The sequence below is a fragment of the Melospiza georgiana genome, chromosome 2 (genome assembly GCF_028018845.1).
Source record: "Melospiza georgiana isolate bMelGeo1 chromosome 2, bMelGeo1.pri, whole genome shotgun sequence".
Classification (NCBI taxonomy): Eukaryota; Metazoa; Chordata; class Aves; order Passeriformes; family Passerellidae; genus Melospiza; species Melospiza georgiana.
The window spans coordinates 15,916,159-15,940,515 of record NC_080431.1 but is presented as its reverse complement, the minus strand read 5'-3'; the positions used below and the strand labels follow the sequence as shown (position 1 = coordinate 15,940,515).

The window sequence follows — 24,357 nt, the reverse complement described above, 5'->3', positions numbered from 1 at the left end:
AAGTTAGACATTACACAACTTTTGAAACTGACTCCAAAGGAAATATGTCACTGACAATCAACAGGTTTTAAGCCTAAGTCACTAAAAAAGAAGGCACTTAGCCCTTAAATGACTTACATGTTTTTAAATATTCTAGCAGAATTTATTGTTGTTATTATTATTATTATTATTACTCCTCAGCTGTATATATACTCACCCTCACCATATGATACTTTTTATATCCAATCTCTTTATATCCATCCCCCGTTCTTGCTTTTTAACAGTTACATAGCTGATTACACAAAACAGCAATGAAAGTGCAAAAAGGGATTATGTGAGAGAATGGAAGAATGCTCTCTCATCAAACATACTGGAAGTTATCATACCTGCTCTTTGGCAGAATACCATCTATGTTCCAAGTAGTGAGAACTTTAATATCTCTAAAACTACAATCAATGGGCTTATATTCAAGGTAATTTCTTTCATTTCTTTCTTGATTCGGAATGTACACTTTTTGCATCTAAAATGCATCAATAATTTTACTAGGGTGCTTGCCTAATTTTACAGTAAAATTGCTAAAATGAAATAAATTTTAACAAGAGGCTTCTATTTCTAAGGAAAGAAATAGAAGTATATAATACATTAAGTGAAAAACCCTACAGTGGTTGGAGAGATGACATGGTTGGAGAGATGACAAATGACATCTCAGGGTGACACAGGTATTTCCCTGAGGAAAATGTTTTGTTTTTTCCTCTCCAGAAAGGGGAAATGATAGAGGTTTTCATTAATCAAATTAAGAATCATTAATTATGATTAATTAATTCATTATTTGGTTGCATTATTATTATTAGGCATAATTATGCAACATGCACACTGAAAGGCATTTAATTTTGCATTTCAATGGACATTTACATCTATTCACTGAAAAACCATAAGAACGCCCACAAGTTACTGCTTTTAGAAAGGTGCTCAAGCAGTGGAGTACATCCCACTGCCGCCTCTATGATTTTGGGAGCCCAATTTCCTTCCCCTGTTTTCTGAGTTTTATTTGTTCTGTAGTTCATACTCATTGTCTTCTGTAAGTCATTCTCACTGATCATATTACATCTTCATTTTCTTTACATCACGTGATAAAGATGCTCTATGTTCATGAATTTAGGAGCTTTTAAATTAGAGCAAATTTCAAACAATACTGTATGCAAATACTTGATAAAGATAGGGGTGGTTTTTTTTACTGGAAATAAAATATATATAAACATCTCTTAAAACTAAAATGAAAATTAAAGTCATAATATCTTGATTTCTAACAACAGTAGCCACAAAAGCATTTACTTACTTTTCATTACAAATATGAGATTTTGTGAAAGGGAATCTTTATTTTTTTCTATCGCACCAGCAATTTCATATGTAACCTATAATAAAATATTGCAACATCATTAGTAATGACCAATGCATCTTTTAAAAATCTTACAGCAGTAGAAATGAAGCTATGGTTTTTTTTCACTCAACAGTTAAAGGCTGGCACCAGGTAGTATCTTTTGGCATTTTCTAAGTGCCTACAATGCTGACCAGAAGAACTGGTGTTGAACATTATGCGCCTCTGCAACTATACAGACATTTCAGACTGATTTAAAAACATTCCCACAATAAAAGGCTTTGAATCAAATATGTACTGTAAAGCAAGAAACACTGACCTAAACAATGCTTTCCCTGTAGGATGAACAAATCACTCCCAGCTCACAGAACTCCTTGTCAATGGGAAACTGTCCTCACCAACCATCACAAAACAATCTGAGTCCAAACTCACACTCAGGACAAATTCCAACCATTGATGCATCCTTTGGAGGTAAGTTCAGTCAATAGGTTATACACAAATCCCATTTCCATTTCCAATAACTACGCCCATGAGGATTTTGGGTCACCTCAGTTGCCTGATGTTGTGATTTCAATAATGGACAGCTGGATTGTCCCTGCATCTGCCATCCGACTGCAGATAAATTCTAACACATGTACTAGACACTCTAAAACTTGAGCAAAATCTGAGTTCTAGCCACAGGTGCTGAGGGTACATCCAAAATAAAGAAATACAACCAAATGTCTCTTTTAATATTGAGTCTATCCCTGAAGACACTGTATAGGAAAGGACCGCTAAGACAAGAAAGCAGTTTTTTGTTTTTTGTTTTTTGTTTTTTTTTTAACTTTGTATGGGGATGGATGAAAAACAACGAGTTAATTTACAGAAGCTCTGGCTTGCATTGTAGTAGAATCCAAAGAGAATTTTTAAGTCAAAAAGAAAGAAAATTATAGATTTCAGCATTTGCATGATTAGGCAGGTATTAATGGGAACTTAGAATACCGTTCAGTTTTATTTACCTTGGGACCACGTTTCTATCTAAAACCTTCTTTAATTTTTTTATTGGATCTGTATCTTAAACCCCTTAGGTGTTTGGGGAAATTTTATCCTTGTACATTTAATAAAGCCGTATATATATAATTAAGATTAGTAACACTAATCTGTTCATTAATTTTCCATGGGGTCACTTGACAATTATGCAATGCTATCTTGCTCACAAAAGAAATTACGTGTATTGGAAGTGTATAATCTGTTAGAGTGAGTAATTGTCAAATTATGTAATTACTATGGCATCTGACATGAACAAGGTATAACAAGAGAATTATGGTTCTTTTCCATGACAGATCCAATGTTATGTATTTTCTAATTGCATTTCCTAAGAACATACAACACAGTTAGCAAACTATTAGTGTTCTTTAAGTATACTATTAAATGCTTTTAGTGTACTCAACATAAAAGTTGTGCTGTCTTGGTCCATAAAGGGTAATTAACAGAACTTATATGACAAATCCATAATGCCAGTTCCTAATTGAGTGCCTTGGGCTTTCACTAAATTAGAAGAAGAGAATTAGTATTAGTGGGAAGAGTAGGTAAGTATAGCAGTGGGAGATACTATATCATGATAAACTGCTTAGATTAAAACAGTATTAATGCTGGTATAATACAAACTTCTGGAACTATATTCATAAGACATATTTAATATCACATAAAACAGATTAAAGTTAGGGGGATTCCCTTTTATGAAGAAATTGCTAACACTCTAAACAATTTTTCCATAGACTTGGTAAATTAATTCGCTGCCTAAAGACATGAGAACTGACTCAATGAAATGACACTCTAGGGTTCCATAGTCATTGCCAGTCCCACAAAATAGAAAAAGAAATAGGTCCTCTTCCAGCTCTCAGTTTTGTTGATTTAATCTTGCCCTCATCAGAGATGGCAAAATACATGCTACCTAAAGAACATCTATTTCCCTCGTTTTCTTCCATTGTGTTTGTAAAACAAACCTGGCCCAAACTTTGCACCGGCTGGCACTCAAGCACAGTGGGTAGTTATTCTGAGGAGAAAAAGCAAGCAAATATTGTATGCTCTAGACAGGAAATGTGCACTCAGATAATGGGTCCAGTATTATAAAACATACTACTTATTGTCACTCCTATTTATCACAACTTGCTTTCTCTTGCTTTATATGATGACTTTTTAGGGTAGACAGTGTGCAAACCTATATGTCTGTGTTAGCCAAAGGAAACAAGACTTGTAAATAGTATCTGAATAGCTGAAATATTTTTTATTTAAAAAAATATTGTTCCACACTATGTTTTATTTGATTACAAGAGATTAAAACAAAATTAAGCTGGATTTGCTTTCCTTCTAAGTTTAAGTTCATAAAGAAAGAGAGCTTAACATAAGCCATAATGGGTATGGCCAAATATTCATCTAGTCCTGAATATTTTGGGAAAACTATTGAGGAGTATTTCCACTCTACCAGCACCAGTTCCCTTCTCAGCTTTCAGGGCTCTGCCCATGAAGGAGCTCTTGTCCTGCAGGCTGAATCTCACCTTTTGAGTTTAGCATCTCTTGACTCTCATTTCCTCCTCAAATCTGTGTTTCCAGATCTCATTAATAAGACTCTGTGCCAAGGAGTTTCAATAATTACTAAGTTTTAAAAAAACCCAAAAAACCCTAAGTTTATTTGTTTTGAACCTGTTTTCTGTTTGTTTAAGTTAGCATAGCTGGTTTTAATATTATAAGAACTACCAGATACAATCAAGAGCTAAAACACCCAAAAAACAGGAGACTCACCAGATATGCACAGACCTGACTTTGGGAACTGAGTATTTCTCTTATATTTTCACATATTCTTGCCTCTTTGCTTCATTATCCTCATGCCAGAAAATCAGAAGACTGTGTATATTTTCTTCTGAATAAAAATATCCTCTCTCATAACATCTGACTTGCTTAAGGGATTTTCTGCAAGTTTATTGGATATCCCAATATACTTTATAAACAGGACCCCCTTTACATATAGTTTTCATCAATTCTTTAAAATACTCTTTTTTTCCTAAATAATTTTCATATCTTGCGATAGGCCAAAAAAGCTCATGGTTAATGGCAGATTTGGCAGGAACCCTAAAACAAGCTAGGAAAACACCACCTCAAATATTAGGAACAATTTGGCTGCATTCCCAGTTAAAAATGAGAATTTTATTACTTTAATAGCAAAATATAGCTGAGAAATTCAGTTTTGCCTGTGTTGTAAATTTTAGGTAATAAGACAATAATTAGTTCATGTAGCAAAGGAGAAATTTTTGAGAAGATGTCCAAGGACAATTTGGTGCACAGGGAGACACTTGTAGTTGCTAATTTTCTGCCACTACTTGAATGTGAGTGATATGCTTGCATGTACCATTTTTTAAGTATCACTGGGTTTATAAACCTCCCAAAACAAGTCTTGTTAAGCAATGAGTGAGTGAAACAATTTTATAGTCTGCAAGCCTTATTCTAACACTGTGATAGAATAGCATTTTGAAAGAAGGAAGTATTTAGCAACAAAATACATGGGTGGGGGAAAGCATTTTATAATTTTCTCCAGAAAGTGAAAAGACTACTTAAAGAAAGCAAGAGAGAGAGAAAGGAAGAAAAAGCAAGACTGTCTCGTCTATGTAAAAACCAGAATCTGTGTCAAATTGCCTTTATATGCCTTGGTACAGTTTAGATTAGATTGATTTGATTGTTCTGTCTGGGGATTCAGCCTGGGGAAAAATAGTGAAAATGAAAGCATCCTTATTGATTAATCCACCTCCTTTTGTCTTTTGATTTAGAGGTTCAGTTTCAGAGTCTGCCTGGGATATACAAGGCATTTGAGAGAAGACTGCCTTGGTGAAGGTGAGCTGACAGCTGAGAGGTATTTTTGATATGCAGGTAGCTGAGAAATGAAAGATCTACACTCAAAGGAACATTAAGTGCACTGATTTATAGAGCAAAGTTGTTGATCTTTAGGTCTGCTCAGTTTATTACAGTACAAGAAGTCAAAACAGTGGCAATGCAAACAGTGACAAGGGGTTTATTTAATCTGTAAATTCAAGTTTAATTTAAACAGCATAAAGCTTAAATTATGATGATGTATTATTCAGATCACATGAATAATGAGGCAAATACCATTATCTTAAATACGACTATTCGGTAAAGCTGTGTCTCTTGGCACTTGCTAAGACAATATATTTCTTATTTACTTGGTGGTATATTAATTCTTCCATAAAATTTCAAAAAAATAAAGAACTTTGAGTCCTCGAGAATGTTCAATGAATGTTATTCTTCAAAAATCACAGCTACAGACATGCCTAACAGTTCAAAGATATAATTAATGTGAAGCCCTTCCTTAAGTGAGAGCCCGCAATGTAAATATTAATGTTATCAATAAATGAACCTAGAGATTCAGTATTACAGATTCTTAGGATAGTTTCAGCTGAGGGTCAGGTGCACCCATAAAACTCTTTGCTACGTCAAGGCAAGTTTGCAAGGTGTTGTGTGTGCCTCTTCCCCCACAGACAGTGTCTGTGAGAAGCACCTCAGGATACCCACAGTCATACCAGGCACCAGAAACAAAGCAATGCCCTAGATGAGCAGAAATTTTCTGGAAGAAATTAGACTGCCAGTATTCAGAGAAATGTGTTAAACAACCTCCAGATAAAGCCTTTCACTAGGATCAATTTTTTTTTAGTCATAAAACCCTTAAATCATTCTCTTCTACCTTCTGCCTGAACAAAACAGATAAGCTTTTTGTCTTACAGCACTCAGATACCAAGACATTAAACAGCTCTTCGAAAAGACTCACAATGTGTCAAGGCATTGTGGGATTCTGTTCAGCTGTCAAATTAAAACTAGGAGATAAAGTAAAATACTTGGTATGATAAAGTACTGATGCTCACAGTGGCCTTTGCTAAGCATGTGTTCATGTGTGTTCACAAGCAATATATCATATTGCCCACGCAGAAAAAGACAGATTTAATCTTGTTCAGGAATAATAGCAAAATTCAAAAGAAATGAGGTAAAATCCATTTTCTCTCTTCCACTGGATCATTCTGTCACATTTGTGTAAAACCATATTCACTCTCAGATTCCACTACAATATCTGAGCCCTGTGCTGATTTCTCCCATGTGCAGAAGTTAATTTGTGCATATTGTTCCTCTTTCTTCCCTCCAAAACAGACAATAAAATAAATAAAAAAAAAATAAATCTGAGGTTTCTCAGAAGGGTATCATACATGCAGACTTCCTTGAAATATTGATTCAGCCAGAAAATTAAGTAAGGATTCCAAATTATTTGGATTTCTTTTCCCCCTTACATGTTACTTTGAGCCTCTTCTGTGTTCTTTGTCTCAATTCAACATTGTGCTGTCTTTCTTTAACTTCTGACCCATTCTGTCTGCTCTTTTTCTCTCAGTACTGCTTTTTCTGGGATAGTTTAATGCTCATTATGCTTGGATCAATAATATGACATATTTAGTCTTAAGAAAAGTTGCTGAGCATGAAACTTAAGGGAATGCACAATGTCTCCCAATTAATGACACAAATTCATTCAACTAAAAAACTTGATAGTAGAAGAAAAGATAATTTTTCTACCTTTATCCTTACACAAAATTTCACCAAATAAGAACATATTAGAGAAGCCTTTAAAATTGCATGGACACATCTGTATCAGCTGTAATGATCTCAGAATATAAAGCTGGATATAACACTTTTGTTCACAAAACTTTGTTTGTCAATCTCAGTTAAATATACAAAAGTAGGTCTTTTCAGTGAGGAAGTATTTTTAATAACTGCATTTTCCAGTTTAACTGCACTTCTGACTTGCTAAAATAGCTACTGCAAGTGTCTGAGAAAAGAAATGAACTTAATTCATTCTGGACTTTGACCTACAACCATACACTACTGTTGAAAAGAAGCCCAAATTATAAGGTCAAAAGTGGTTCATACCAAGGGCCAACACAGAATATTAGCTTTCTTTTTTCATTTTTTTCTAATGATTCAGAGTAGCCTTTTAACACTGGCTGTGAAGTACACTGCAGTCACAACAGTTACCTAGAGAAATCAGGATGTGTGCCTTCACACAGAGCCTGCTGCATTCAGTGCAACTTCCTCCCCAACTGCCAGCCTGGACACATCGCCTGAGCATCAATGATTCATGCTAGAAATGAAGACTTTTCTGTTTGATTACCTGTCACAATTTACTGGTAATTCTTTCTCTACCCTCTGGGTCTGATTGATTTCCAGTTACACTCATGTAAATACAGAGAAGCCTTACCAAGTTAAAGGAGAAAAATCAGTGAAAAATTGTGGTGAGAACAAAATTGGTTTAAATTGGGAGATCTCTGAAGGCAACAATCAAGGGTATGATTGCTTTATACTTCACTCATGTTAGACCCATTTAATTGATATCAGACTATAAAAATGGGTCTCAAAATCTGCCAAACTATATTGATACTTTATATATGAAATTCTTATTTTTGAGTGCCAATAAATCCTGATATACTTAAAACATCCTTTAACAATTTTCATAAAGCATATATCACCAATGACCTCTATAAAGAGCTACTAAATGTAGTAATAGTGCAATATAAAGAAAGCATCAGCAGTTTTAAAATCTGAGTTTTTATATTCAGGTTCTCAACATATGAAGATGCACTAGTCTCAGAATAAACTCAATTTGTGTCATTTAGTACAGTCACACTACAATAAAAGTTTTATATAAATACATATCATGAAATGCTGTCAATTTAAGTCTATGATAGCTAGATAATAGTCCCACAAGACACCAAAAATGCAAGTGTCTTTAAGGATTTAACTTGATTACTATTAAAGCGAGCAGAGTTAAGAAGTTGCAAGAGATCTTTTCTGTTTTGGCAGGGCTAAGTATTTTACTGATGTAAGGATGCAAGGAACAACCTGACTGGAATAGTTCCTTGGCCAATGTAAATCAGAGGATCTCCACTGACTTCGAAAGAATGTGTGGATTTACATTTCTTCGAGAGCTGTCTATTTGTTCATGCTTTTAGATTAAATGTCATTACTATTATTAGGAAAAGGTCAAACCAAGTGTCTATGTTATGAAACAAAAAAATCTAAACAACCATGCAAGACTAAAACACATGTTAATGAAAAGTGTCCTCTTTACCACTCACAGTTTAACTTTCAGAACGTGAAATATTGGTCTTTACAAATCTTCTGATTGCTTCTTCAGAAAATAAGACAAAAATTTCTTCCATTTTGAAGAAATTTGCTTATTATTCTGATTGTGGTTTTAATGTAGACATCTTGATGCTGCTGCCATGTCAAGTTTTGGGGTGTGGAACCTTTTTGAGCTCTTATTACAAAATAGTATAAGCAGAATGGCATTAAAAATACTTTTGTAATAAGTATTAAAAAAGTTTATAAATTAAAGTAGACATCTGAAGTTCATGGTCAATTCTTTATTCCATCACTTGAAGTACTAGTAAGTTTCACAAAATCTTGGTTGTACTGTTATCTAATCTCTGTGTGCCCACATTCCTTCTGACAAGTCCCAGTAGTGGAGGTATTCAAACCACTTAACTTTGGCAAAAAATTTGATTCCAAGTAGAAGGGTTTGTGATGAAAGAAGAACCTACAGGGAGTTATTCAGAGTATTTGGGTCAGGAACTTAAGCAGTACTCAAATAGTCCTTTCCATAATGACCACATTTCTGTCATTGGGCAGGAACAAATTTTGCAACTCCAGGCACCCCTCAGCTTAATTTCCAAATGAGAGGCCACAAAATAGATCTGTCCCTATTTATACCACTGTCAGATTATTTAAAAAAAGAAAAGAGAACCACAGCAAAAAACTATCCCTTTAAAAACATATCTAACTTGCTTGCTTTGAGTTGTATGTGATTGTGGGGACAATATGAAAATGAAGTATTGGAAAGGAAAGGGTAAGAAGTCTAAAAGAACTGATTACAATATTCCTGTGAACATTGCAGGCAAGGGAATAAAAAAAATATTAATCTAATTTTACAGTCATGCTGAAAGACATTAAGCATGTTCTGGGGTTTTTGTGGGAAAAAAAAATATTATGACTACTAACAGAAAAAGTGGGGGGCGTTTGTTTTTGATTGTTTTACCAGACTGATGCTGGTAACCCAGGTATCTACATATACAACACAGCAGCTACAGGGAACCTGTACTGTTTTGGAACCACATCTGTATGCAAAATGGAGCCAGCTAGAGCAGCATTAAATAAACATCTGTGCTGAGGGATCTGAATCACCTCCTTCTACAAGGAAGACTGAACCAGAGCCAGAACTAGGTAGCCCATATCCTGCATGTTGTGATGTAAGCTACACATCTTATACACTAGATATGCCATTGAGATTCTAAGCTGTCCTCTGAAAATTTAGCACTTGACAGTGAAATCCTATTTATGGCCAGGAGTTGGAGAAGCCAAGTAAAATTTTGTTGTGTTAACTTTTTTCATTAACTGCATGTAAATGACATTCAAACAACTTACCCTCCCAGCATAGTGCATAACAGTGAAGGTAGAGCCCAGATCCTTTGGGGCAAGGTTACCATTTCCATCTTTTGTGGAAGAATAAACTGTATTTGTATCTGATGTATCCAGGTAAGACTGAATGCGTTTAGAAAGACTCTGTTCCACTGACCAAATAGATTGGCTTTCTTCATCCAGCATTGACAAAAAGCCTGATGGTTTCTGAAATGAAAAATAGATTTTTCTCATTTTATACAGGAGAAATAGAATTTCAGTTGTTCCTTGTAGTATAACACAGCTTGTAATTTAGTAAACAGAAACATATATCACCTCAAAAACCAGGAAAAATAGAAAAATATTGAAATATTTTGGTAAGTGTCCAAGGCTGGTCCTTCTATAAGAAATGTAGGGAACAGTATTTCTGTTGCCAAAAATGGACACTATTGATGATCTGTTAGAAAGTGATTGTGTTACTTGCTTCTTAGCAGTTGTCCAGAAAGTAGCTTCAGGCACTAAAGAAGCTTCCAGGCTCAGGACAGAGCCTCGTCAGCCCTAGGGCAGCACAGTCACAGTGCCAAAACACACACAGAGGTGACACGGAATTGGTACAGGCAGGGAGAGGCTGCTGCATCCTCCTCAGCCTTGCTCTCTTAGTGAGCCCTGTGAGCCACTGAGCCACGGCCTCTTTGACCCACAACCTTGCCACAAACTGGAAAATGTAAGCAGAAGTTTTTATTAGGCTAACATGCACAGAGTGTGGATAAATATACATGGTGTAAAATGGATCTGGAAAGTACCTGAAAGAAAAAATCCAAGACAGTGGTATGGTTACCAGGAGAATACACTGTTTCCATGGCAACTCCCTCTTGTACACATTCTGCTTGCTCTTGTAGGAAAAGCACTTCATTAATGTACTGGTGTATCTTCTCATTGGTCATGTTGACACACAGCTGTTGTAAAATGAAGAAAAAATTAATATTAGATGTTTACTGGATAATTCATCGATGTAGGTTTTACTGCATGTCTGATATTGAATTTGAAGAAATGTCAACCCACAATATGGTATCTCTTGGTAGACTACAAATTTAGGAAGACCCTAGGGAAATTTAGATTTTAACAACCATTATTGTTAAATTGGGAATACACAATTTTCTGCCTGCACAGTTCATTGTGAACTCCACATAAGAGTTATCAAATATAAGCATTATCAATACAGTATAAATCTACACTCATTCCATTGAATGAAGAAGGGTAACTCTATATATTATTGGCATATTTAATATTCTTCTGCATTTTATATTCAGGAAGGTTATGCAAATACAATGTGCTTTTAGGAAAAAAAAAAAACAAAAAACAAAAAACAAAAAACAAAAAAAAAAAAAAAAAAAAAAAAAAAAAACAAAAAAAAAAACACCCTACATATTTGTTTAAGCTCCTGAGTCTGTAGTTAGTTCAGTGCTAGCAAAAATAGAACTCTGTTTCCACATACAATGTCACGGAAGTCTGAAGTCTCTTAAGAGCTCACTGTGTTTTACCAAAACATATAAAACACCCAGAGACATTCTGTTAGATACTGCTCTCCATTTTATACATATTCTAAAGGAAGGCTGGGGAGAAAATGGTCTTCAATAGAAAAGTTCAATGTTTGGGGACATAAATAGAGTAGACACTTCTAAAATATTTTTTTTTTATTGCCTTATAGGATATAAAACTAAACAGATTCACAGAGATATGATTTTCAGTTAAAAACAGATGGGATTTGTACCAGCTTATTTCTATGCTTCTGTATTTTATTCAAAGCCTGCCTGCTAAAATAGGTAAGTATTTAATAACCTTGTGGAATAAATGTTTAAACTGGTTTTTTTGACATTAAAGTGGAAATTTTAGTTGAAAATTTTAAAACCTCCTCCAATGCTACATTAACTATGACTAAGAATTAAGAAAAAAGAAACTCGTAAAAGGGTGTAAGAACACTTCATATGAAGAATGATACAAGGAATGCCTGCATGCATTTTCTTTTCAGTCTAAACTATTCACATATTTGTGTAAAGCAATTCTCCCAGGAAGTCATATTAAAAGGTATGAAATATTTAGATCAATCCTAAAATTACATGGCTTAACATCCAGATGAGGGAAGAGAACCCAAGTAATATGTAAGAGTTGCCTGAATTTTCCATTAACATCTCCTGTTAGCACAGCCAACTTGTACTCACTACACAATAAAATGGACTAGTGTGAAAAACAGCAAGAAGAAATGAGACAAAGCTCATTTTACAACCAAATGTCTATTAACTGCTTTTACTAATGCATGACAGTGCAGACAAAAGACAGCCTCAAATAAAAGCAATATTTCTTTAAAGTGGGATTTATAAACATTCAGATTGTTATCTTAGCAATAGAAGAATGCAACTGACTTCCAGTTGTATACTTCAATTGTTATTTTATGGAAAGACAGCTTTTTTAACTCTGTGGCAGGGAAACTGTGCTTTACTGATAACTTCTGGAATTCTAATTACAAAATTTTTCCAGAAGCTTGTTAACATTATTTTATAAGGCAGACAAGCTTACACTTTGCAGAATATGGTAAAGCCTTAAAATGATGCATGCTGTATATATCTTTATTTGCAGATGACCTATTTAGAGAACCAGGTCATTCAACTTTACAAAGGTATATTCTATAATAAGAAAAGCTGTCAAAATTCCCATAAAGCTTACTTTTTATCATGAGCCAATCTCTTAAAATGCATTTAAAAAAGTATTTGAGAGCCTGACTGTGCAGCAAAACTATTGAACTACATAATTTGAGACAAAGGAAAGATTGTCTTAGACATGTCTTACAAAGATCTGATAAACAGCAATGGTTTTAAGTAGCAAAATAAAAAGAATAGTATTTTATTAAAATATTCATGATGGTAAAGAAAAAAACAATTTTTTAAAATTTACCAACCAGTGCATTATGGCATACACTGGGGTGCTTCTTAGCAACAAAAGCAACATCGTGACCCAGACTGGCAGACCTGCCACAGCAGCACCAAGGTTCTGCAGACCAGGGCAGAAAGCAGCTCAAGCCCTTGTGCAAAGTGCAAACTGCAAACCCAAAGCTGCTCTCTGGAGCAGTGGCTGAGAGAACAGCTCTGCAGAATGAGAACCAGGAGAACAGCCCAGGGCTGCTGGAAAGCAACGCATTCTGATCCGTTCTTTCTCCATTTCAGCATTTTATACAACCTGCTGGGAAGAGGTAATGACAGGAATGTTTCAAATTAAAAGCTTGGCACAGGTTGACAGAATAGCTAAAGCAGCTGAAATGAAGAAATGGGATGGATATGAACTAAACTAGCTTTGCAAGCCCTAATTCTTTTGCTTCAAGTCTTCTAAGTATTACATAAAGCAATTATATACTTTCTGTCTAAAGATTTGAAAAGTTCATAGAATCACATTTTTAAACATGTATTTACCTGTACTCATGTAAATTAGATTGAAATATAACAGTTATTAAAAAAAACAAACAAACAAACAAAACAAGACCAAAACATTTAAATAGATTTTTACCTAAATTTGGGAAATGCCTTTAAGAACTATATTTGCTTTAACTAGCAGCATTACTCAGCATTACCTATGGTACTTTTTGACATTAAACATTGTTAAACTGTTCTTGATATGCATCTCATGGACTCCATATTATGTCTTCTAAGTAGTTCTCTTTCTACCAATCTTTTTTAAATTAACTCACTATCTCATCTCAGTGAAAATAAATACACCATGTATTTGTTTCTCTTCTCCAAAAAGTCCTGTCAGAATATTATTAGAAGAAAAAATATGCTTGTTCAAGTATTTAAAAAAAACAAAAACAAAACGAAAAACCCAAACAAAAACAATCATAATTTGCAGCACCACCCAAACTTTAGATTTTGGAAAATAATAAAATGGCATTTAGTAAAAGCAATAAGTATTCATCACATTAGACTAAGTGCCCTTCAAATTAAAATTTAGGTAGAATACCAAAATTGTGCTATGCCCTGAAGACAGAATAGCACCCATGACTAATGAAATTTTCCTGCTCTTTATTCAATTTTCAGGCTCTTATGCCTATTTGAAAAAGGCATTACAAAAGAAGGAAATTTGTGGAAAGCAAACTTGGTGACTGTCAATCAGTGAAAGAAAGATGGATGCAAAGACCCTTTGGAAAACTCATTTACATCCTTTGTTCATGCAGAAGGATTAACCCTCCCAAGGAATGTGTATTCAGAACATGGAGTAAAGCTAACAGCTGTCATTTCAACATATCCATCAGGCCCTAATTTATGGGTTGAGATGATGAAGTTACAATGTCAAATTTCACCTGCAAGAAACTACCCTAGCGTTTCTCAAAAACGTAATTTCTAAAATAATGAAACACAGAATCATCTTTTTTCTAAGGTTGGACTCAGAAAATATTTTTAAACCTAAGCTTGACACTTATTTTTCAGAAGTATCTTGAATGCTGTTCCCCTTTGTGTCTGCTACCCAAACATTTCAACATCCTTTTCTGTATGTAATCAGAATATTCTGTATGCCATCAGAATATTTCTAAGGAATTGATAATAAAACCAGGACCATTACATTTCTTCCTTTGCCTTCTAGTGCTAACAGAATCTAACACAGATTTCTTGTTCTCCATGCAGCTCCAACACAAATTCAGACATAGTCCTACCTCTGTCAGAAGATCTTTAATTCACTGGGACTCTGTCATCTCTGAGACCAGTTACCATTAGCTGATTTGTGTTCCTCAAATAATGTAAAAGAGAGCCTGGTGCTATATTTAAACTTTGTTACAAGTAGCTGTTACCTGAGAAGCCTTCCACAAAGGAGGGTCTGAAATGCCCCTCAAAAAAGGGACAATTTCAATACAAAGTGGAATAGTCCCCATTAACTTTTCGGAGATATGAAAGTATTAAACAACCAAGCTAAGAAAAAAACCATGGTAACAACAATCTTTCCTTGAAAGACTTTGGAATTGTTCTGAAACTGAAACAGTTCTAATTATTTTTTCACTTGTAATGCTGGCCAGAAACTAAGTACTATGGGATAAAAAGGGTGCTACTGTGGAAAAGTAAGTATGTATGTAAGTTCAATGTTGTTGTACAGTATTTCACCAATCACTCATAAACTGGGGATCTCAATTTGAGATAGATTATTTTATTTTTGGCTACAAAAAATCTACTGTAAAAGAATTTGAAAAAATTATTTCAATGTCATTCATGATAAACCAGCTTTAAAGTCAAGTAACACTGGTTTTTCAGTGGTTGACTGGAACACTGGAAAGATAATAGTGCCCTGCATAAAGAGAAAGAAATGTGTGCGCTGGGAAGAAGAAGACCAAAGAGTCTAAGAGGGAAGAGGGAGGAGTACACCCTGACAAAGGCCATGAAGAATGTAAGATCCTCAGGAGCTGGACTGAGGAAGAAGGTAAGGCCCCTGAGGGAAGGAATAGGCTTTTACAGCCCTGCTCAGCTTTCCCTGGGGCCCCCACCCGCTCCTTGCTGATGGGCACAGTCCCAGGTGGTGCCTTGGCAGTGCCAGCTTCCAGCTCTTTCTCCAGCTGCCTGTGACAGGGTCCCAGCTCCATCTGGCTGCTTGCCATGTCAGGGGTGCTGATGGGCACTGCTCTGTCCCCCAAGCTCCAGGGATGCTGCCCTGCAGGGAGGGCACGGCCATCCTCTAGCTCCTCCTCTTGCCTGGCTCCCTGGTGCCAAGGATCACCTGGGCTTCACTGCTCCACAACAAGGTTGTTAAAACCTTCCTGTGTATGGAGGCCAGCAAAACTCTGACTTAAAAATACCACATCATGTTTCCTTGTTAAAAACTGAATTAACGTAGTAAGCACTTTCCATCATCCTACAGGGAGTAAGGAATACTCCAGCACTGGGAACTGCATGGAAGGTTCTGCATTAAGTCCCTACACAGTAATAGAGCTCAGTGTGCTCCAGCAGCTGCCTATTCCACAGAGGCACACAGCAACCTCCATCTATGCTCTGCATAGACAAAACCAAAGAAGGTTGATTTCTTCTGCACAAAACAAAATCTTTAAATGCTCCTTCAGATTGTCCAAATGTAAAAACCTGTGTGTGACCTCTCATCTACTGTCACTGAGGCAGCAATGACTGTAGAAAAGTTATATCATGTTACTTTTGTCCATTCATACCCTCCACTTCAAAATAGACATCATGACCTCACATTTAGACAGCTAGAAACAGTCTAATGGCTGAGACAATGCAATTTAACGTAAAATAATCTGTTATGGTTGTTCTGGCTAGGAAATATGTGACAAAAATGTAGTGTCAACTGAGTTAACCATAGAAATAACATGCTGAAAAATTAAAATCTATCACACCTAATAATAAACATAGGTGAAAATTCCAACACAGATGGATTCTATGACCTCTTCTGCTTCACCACAGTGACTGGAGTAGAGTCCTGAGTAGGGCAGGCAATGCTCTCTGCTCTCAGAGCCAGGTGGTTTATTTTGCAGGAGATGTGCTGCACAGAGCTGCCATGGAAGCTGTGCCTCTCCCAGGGCTCTACTGCATCACACAGATAATGTGCATGTACTTTAATGGCCACGGAGCTGAATGGGAGTCAAGAGACACTTGGCTGTTGCACTGACCTGCAGTACTAATTTAGATAAATCACTTTTATTTCCTATAAAAAGAATAATATGTAGATACTTTCTACCGCAAAACTTGAGAGGCCTACAGATGTAAAATACCATGCAAGAGCTAAACACAGAATTTACCAAGAGCTAAATACTTTTTTCAGTTTCTCATTTGAATTCTATATTGGACAGGAAAGACTGCTAGCATTGTCCATTTAACTTTCTTGCATTATTGTTCTTTTTGGTGAATCTACAGGTCCAGACTTCCATTTCTGTAGAAAGACCTGACTTTCTGCAGGGGGAAGAAAAGCTACTCTTTCTCCTCCACTTTCTGGTTCTTCCTCTATAATACATTTTTCTTAGATACAGCTGGGGGAAATTGGTTCAGGCCGCTATCAATCTGCTTATTGCTTCTTATATTCATTGGTTATGAGTTTGTGGTCAAAAATATCCTATCATAAGTATGAAGGTTGTAGCCTTCCTTGACTGTACTATTTGGATTAGTGCTGTGAAGGAGCCATGAATAAGATCTCATTTAGTTTTAAATTCTACTAGAAGAGAAGAAGACATCTTCTAGTTTTAAAGGGGTACAGAATAAACTGGAAACAAATACAGCCCCTCTCAAATAGGAAGCCTGAGAAAATATTGAATTAACACTGGAAACTGCCATTGGTATTTTTGGTAGAGAACTCATATTTCCTGAAATGACCACAAAACAAAGGCCATTTCTTTACAGAATAGGAAAGAGAAATTCTGCTCACTTCTGACCATGTTCCAGTGTGGTTGTATACACAGCTCTTCTGGCACAGCAGGTATGCAGCTGCTCCCAAGCTAATGATCACTGCTAGGAAGTGATTGTAAATTGTTATTAGGGTGAGCTGAAAGTGTACTGTAGTCATTTACCATAGCTCAGCTGATGAGCAGTAAAAGCAGTAACTCACTGGGTCCTAGTGATTCAGAAGCTTTCAGTCTTTATTGAGCAATGACTCTTTCAGATTGTGCCTTCTAAAAACAGTGTTCCCTGCCTTTCAGCTTTTAAATTTCATACCAAAAATCAAAACTCCCCTCACTATTGCTTATTCCACACACTTATTTGCTTTTATTTAAGTATTACATGTCCAATTTTTGCTCTTATATCACACGTTCTATGCAATAAAGGCTTACCAATACTCACCCAATAAAAGGGAAACAATTATTAATGATTTTAACTTCTAACGCCTTCTTGTTTACAATGGCCTATAAAAGTTTTCTCTCTACAAGCTGTCAGCCACATCTTTTTGCCTGTAAAATTTATTAGATCTTGGTGTAGGCATAATTCATCTTACTTTTCTAGTCCTTTGACAGATGTCTTCCTTTGCATTGTGCATGAGTTGTTCCTAGACCAATTCTTCATTTGACTTTGATATTTCAATACTCTAATGCCTTGTCATTCCAAAACATACACTGGAGTAAACAAGTTATTCTACCTAGTTTATCCATCTCTGTTTGCCTGAAGCATCATCAAACACAGTTTATTAAAACTGACGTGTGATTTACTATCTTATTACTCTCTTAGTTATGATATTACACTGTCTATCTACCAGCCTGATATAAAGCTCCAGGAAGATTCACACAGCTACTTTGAATGTCCCCAGTTTTGGGCAATCAGGAGATTTTAATTTTTATTGAAAACAGTCATAATTTTTTCCAAGAAACAAGGAAAACAGATATTAGAAAGAATGCCCTATTATACACTAACATGAAAAAAAAATTAATTTTCCCTAAAATTACTTTTCTAATGACATTTTCAAATATGCTAATCTAAATGTGATTAAAAAAATAATTTTTATGGCTCCAATACAGTCTGTTTGAAACATTTAATGCTAACATTCTGCAATCACAGCCCTTGACTCTGGGCACGTTTGCAGACATGATGCAATGTTCTGCATGAGGACCCCATCTGGGCTAACGAGACTGTTTATTGTTAGGGTTAATAAGCCCAGGCAGAACTCTGAACTAGACTACATTGCTGGAGAGCTCCAGCTTTGAAGTTCAGGCTGTCAGGGGTAAGTCTGCATGATTAGCATGTACTACATGGAGATACAAACTGCTTCTCTTCACTGATACTAGAACCCACCACTTCAGGAATCAGATACATTAACTGCATTATAGAGTTCATATAAAAAACTCTCACTTCTGCTTTGTCTTTTCAGGAATGCAGTTAAATAGATTCTGAGATGACTCAGATTATTAGTTCATATTATTCAACAAAATGAATTCAGGACAGGTGGAGGGACAGTAAGTGTCTCTTGAAATATATTTATTTAGGAAAAAATGAAATAGAAATGCAAATATGACTTTGAAATTATCATGTTTGCCACACAGAAATAATAAAATGAAGTCCTTTTCACTAATTTTTCTTAGATCTAGTATTTTCACTTCAAGTATCATTTGCAGATATTAAACAGAAAATTACTTACCCCAGAAAATTGAATAAATGGTATTTCATGATGTCAGTTGCAGATCTTTTATGAGTTTCAAGATAAAAAATACAATGCAGAACAGGATCAAAGGAAAATAACCAAAAAGTCCCAAGATGAACCTCTCTCTTTTGAGAGGTATTCAAATTGCATAGAATACTTCATACTTATTAATCAGGAGGCTTATGGATTTTTTTTTTCATACATTCAATCTGTTATTTTTTTTTTAATTTTTCACTTTATATTTCCCCCTGAAGGTGGCATTCACAATGAGTAAATACTAGGAATATTGGTACACAGGAAAAGTCCTTAATCCAGCAAAAGTTCAAGCAAGGTAGAACTGTAACAGCAAAAAGAATTTTGTGAGAGGGAAACTGGAATTTATTTTATTGCCTTCTTACATGCTCCTTTGATGTACAAGTTAACCTTTTTTGTGCTTTCAAACATTTGGAAATTGGGTAGCAATGTAAACATGTTGTACAAGCTGAACTGATGTGGCTCTATGACTTCTATTTCACTACAAGGAGGAAGCTGAGCCACAAAAGAATGGACTGACTGGGAGAAAGGGGCAAATCCCAATTTCAAACAATAACAAGTCCTTTGTTGCTGCTGATGCCTTCTCAATTCTTTTCTCTGCTTTGAGTTTTGTTCTATGCTTCAATTTTCTTCCTCTGCATCACAGAATGAATGAAAAACGGAGCAACAACTTAAAGACCTCTTTGAGTGTGTTGTGTAGAGTCATCAATGCTTTCTGAAATATGTAATTTCCAAGAGCTCTGGTGTTCAGTGATTAATGCTGAAGGTAGGCAACCCTCTTAAAGAAAGTTTGATATTTAAAAGGATTTTAAAGCATTAAGTGACATAAATTTCAATTTCTTTTCCATGGATGCAATTCAATTTTTTGAAAAGTCACATGTTTTGAAGTCACACAGAGGTGAATTTGCCAATAATGGCACTTAGCATAATGCAGGATTTTAATTTTATTTTTTCTCTAAGGTATCTGAAGACCTTTTGATCTTTCTTCCAATACAGTATATTGTCCTTCTATGCATTGATCTAGTTGAAGTATAAATACCACAAGAATGAAAACAAACAACACCATTTCCCTCAGATTGTTTTTCAGAGCTAATACTACCCCTCTTCAAAATCACAATAGACATTTACTAGTATATTGATATCATTTTAAATTGTCAACAACTGTACAAAATCCAGGATATAATGCATATACATATAGGTATAATGGAAAAAATATTTTAAGAGAAAATGTTCACCTTCATGTGTGTTTGTATTCTGATCAAAACTAGTCAATTAGAGAAATAACAACAGGTACATTAAATTCAGCAAAGCATCCACACTTGCCTGTTCAAAAGTATTCTTTTGAAATTCTTCAAATCCAAAAATATCTAATACTCCAATTTCAAACACCTGGTCACTGGGGAAAAAAAAGATATTACAGATAATAAGAATTCAAGCAAGTGAATAATACATCTGTTGTTTTTGACAGAAGTATTTCTGTTCTAGGACAAAAGCAGTCTGTATTTCAAAAACATGGATGAAATACACAAGCAGACCATGTACAAAATGGAATCAAAATTCTACTCAAAACCTATTATACTGAACAGAAATAAAAAAGCAGGGTTCAAGATTTCTTTAGCAGCTATGCTAAAAACTTAATTTGTAAGAGAAGGAAAAAAATCTTAACTTCCTAAAGTCCGGTTTCTAAGAATATAGGTACTCATTTTCTGATATCAAGGAAAACCATTTCAGGGAAGTTTCAAAAATGCCTGGTTACACTCAGTTATCCTTTCCCATTTATATTTCTTTACAGTCAGGACTGCTTCTACAGAATGTACTTCAAGGGAAACCTGTTAAGCACAAGTCCTCTGTGTGTCAGCATCAAGTGAATTTCTGGGCTCAGGCTGCCCAAGAGGTTACATGTCCCAGGGGAAAGGAGGTCGAGGATCAGGCCTGAAGAAAGCAGATGTTCCTTCTCTGTATAAATAAAAGAGTAGCTGCTGATGTTGTATCTGATTTGTTGTGTGTCACTGCATGCATTCAGGGGAGGGATTTTATTGTGGACAGGAGTGGAAGGATCAGGGTAGAGCAGTCACCTAGAATTTGGACAGAAGAAATGGGATAAGGACAGAGATATTACTATTCTGTACTTGGGACTGAGTCATTGTAAGCCTGATTTGGAGGAGAAACTCAATTCACTCAGTGAGCAAATTGAATATTTTGGGTATTCTGTTGCCTACTTTGCAACAATAATACGGCAGACTGCTTGTTCTGAGATCCTTCCATATTTTTTTTCTCCATATTCCACGTTTCCTCTATGTCTAAAGCTCTGTGCATATCAGGCTACAGATGTAAAGGAGAAAAAAGTGAACCACTGTTGAAAGACATAAATATGTTTCCATTGCAGTCATTGTAACCCCCTACCATGACATTAGATGAGGATCCAGCCCTAAAAATAAATTCCTGTAGAGCAAACAAACAAAGTAAAATCATTTGAAAAAAACGCATAATTTAAAACAAGCTGGGAAAAACAATCCTCAGGGGCAAGCAGAGCCTTTATCAGAAATCACGCCCAAGAAGTTTGTCTTCATTTCAAAAGCACATTAGTTCAATGCACTACTGATTGTCACAGGACTGGCTGTGTGCATAAATGTCAGACATGGATTGTTACATAATAAATCTAGTCCAGAATGGCTTTGCTGGGCAAGGGAGGTTATCGGGAGGTCGATTAGCCTCCAAGGGAATTTCTACAAGAAAAAGCATAAAGCTGTATCACCACATCCATCTCTAGCAATGAATGCAATTTAAATTGGGTTTTAAAATGTAAGCCACATTCACAACTGCTCCTGATTAGAGATGGGGGGGGGGGGGGTGTACATTCCTTGTCAGAACAAGTTTTCAACAAAATCTGTCCATTTATAGAAAGAAAAATTAATTTTTTAAAAACAAACTGCTTCAGAGAATGAATATTGAAAATCCAATTGTTATTTAAATTTGTTTTGGGGAAAAAAGAGAAGCTTGAAATTTTAGAATACTTTATAGGTTTTCACCCTCTTTTTTTTAATTTTCTTTTCTTTTTTCCCATTTGTATGTAGCCTTCCTTGTAGGAAGGCAAACCACGAACTGCTGTGTAGCATTGTACAACAGCTGAAATATTGCATTATATTTCACAATTTTTGAGAACTACTTAATGCAGACAAAACAGCTTATCACTTCTCTGACTGAATTCAATTCATAATTTGAGACTGAATTGTTTACATCTCTGTTGAGTCTGTGACTGTTATTTTGTCAAATTAGTCTCTGTTACTTTCCCTCAAGGAATATATAAACATTTGCATTAGGAAAAGACCAATACAAACTGACTTAATGAATTATTAAAAGTCAGGCAAAATGGGAACCTGATCCTAGCTTCCAAAACTGGGTAGAAGCCTTAGTGCATTCCTTATCAAAACTCTGATATTTGTGACAAATGTACAGGCTTGCAAATATACTGGAGATGCATTTGTTGACAGAAAAACATGTAGTCTCAGTGTTTTCATGAACTTCTCTTGATAATTTTGGTCTAGTGTTATTAGGAGAAGCACACACCACATTAAAAGAGCTGGAGGTTTTACATAATTAATATCTTGCCTACGGGGTAAGTACAGAGCACTAGGCTCTGTATCCTCTACAACACTGACATTTTACTATTACAATGTGCTTTTTATGTGCAAAATCTCTTCAACCATGATAGTAATTTTCTGTATTAAATTATGGCTCAGATTTTGAAAACTAAATAACAACTGACAATACAACATCCAAATTAAAAGCATAGCTTTATATGTGGTTGCAAATTACTTTGTTCTTTTAATCTTTCTTCTTGTCTTCCTCTTTTTCATATCACTTTTCTTGCCAGAAGGAGGGTCCATATATCTTTCTACTGGCTAGCTGTCAATCATGTTAATTCCAGCAAAATTACTTTCCTTAAATAATCATAGCAGAGATTCCCAAGGCAAAATAAAGCATGAATGATTGCATGTTAACAAATGAAAGGACACGTCACCAGGGTCTAAGAGAACAAATATTAGAAAAAGGCACTTTTTGTTCTGAAATATTTTCTTATTTTATGGTTATTAATAATCACTGACATATTTCTTCATTGTATTTCAGATATTAACATTACTATGTATAACTAAAAGAACTGTGGTTTTAATGGGGACTGAGACTTTGATTTCAAGTTTGAAAATATTTCCCAGAATATAAAGTACAAAAAAAGAATTTGCTGATGTTTGAAAAACCTTTTTATCTCTTATATCAGCACACAGGTGTAAATACTTTAAAAAAAGCATGGATGTTCACTATAGGTAATTTTGGTTTTCTGATACACAAAAGAGCATTTCAGCTTACAATATTTTGCAATGTCTCCAGCTTTGCCTTTTTTCCTCACAACATCTCTGTAAAGATATCCTTATAGACTACAAAATACCTTTTTAGTCTTGTAGACCTAAAAACTATATTATAAAGCAACTATATAAAAATTCCTGGCAACTCCTAAAAACAACACATGTACAGAAGATATCTGGTCAGATAACCTCCACCTTGGCAGACATCTTGCCATTCATCAAGAGATGCTCTCAAACCATTTGCCATTCTTGGCAAGGTGAACAAAACTCCCTTTACAGTACATCTGACCCAGTGCTTCAGACAAACCTACAGAATGTTATTTGTTCACTTTTATTTCATTGCAAATGGTTCTTAGCTCCAAAAACCATAGGGTCCATTTCTTTTGTTATCCTTTGCCATCTGCCAGCACAGAGCAGTGAGATGAATCTGTTGGGGGAGGGAAATGCACCTTTTCATCCGCCCAAGACACAACAGCTCTTGCTCTTCCTCCAACTGCTGCCAGTAATGAGGAAGGCTTATGTCTGATCTGGATATACTGGAAGTGATACCGATTAATGAGGAAATATTTCTCTGATTAGAGGAAGTATATAGCCTAGTCTTCAAATGAGGTCCTTCAGAATAATTAAAAAGCCCTTGGTTTTCCCAGGGGAACAGATTATGCCTTTTGTCACAAACACAGTGCTTGAAGGGAACAGGCTGAATACTTCCAGTTGGATAAGTTCCTCTTCATCTCAAACAATTATCAAAAAAATTAATTTCTGAAATGTTTGAGGGAGATTTTTCAGTAGTCTGAAATTTTTGCTGAGATTTGGTGACATTGCCATGTCTCTCAGATATCTTGCTCAACAAGTGTAATTTTTATTTTAATATTAACTTACCCAGGTATGAGTGGTGCATACAGAGAAGGTGGCTGCACACAACAGAAGGAAACACTGGCTCCATATCTGACAGACATTTTTTTGAGTGGCTTGACAGTTACAGCAGGAAAGAAGAAGTGTATTTGCCAGTGGACTCATGATCTATAGCTCTTT

General features: G+C 35.4%; 1 protein-coding gene across 4 annotated transcripts in view; it reads right to left on the bottom strand.

Annotated features, from left to right (window-relative positions):
* The window catches only part of MYO16 (myosin XVI), a 363,429-nt gene that overhangs the window by 94,146 nt on the left and 244,926 nt on the right, over positions 1 to 24,357 (bottom strand). For all 4 annotated transcript variants that reach the window (XM_058044965.1, XM_058044966.1, XM_058044964.1 and 1 more), the window contains exons 21-24: positions 20,288 to 20,360; positions 10,636 to 10,788; positions 9,860 to 10,060; positions 1,316 to 1,391 (exon numbers count right to left, since the gene is read on the bottom strand). In XM_058044965.1, coding sequence (XP_057900948.1) covers positions 1,316 to 1,391; positions 9,860 to 10,060; positions 10,636 to 10,788; positions 20,288 to 20,360 — 503 coding nt within the window. The remainder of the gene's footprint in view (positions 1 to 1,315; positions 1,392 to 9,859; positions 10,061 to 10,635; positions 10,789 to 20,287; positions 20,361 to 24,357) is intronic.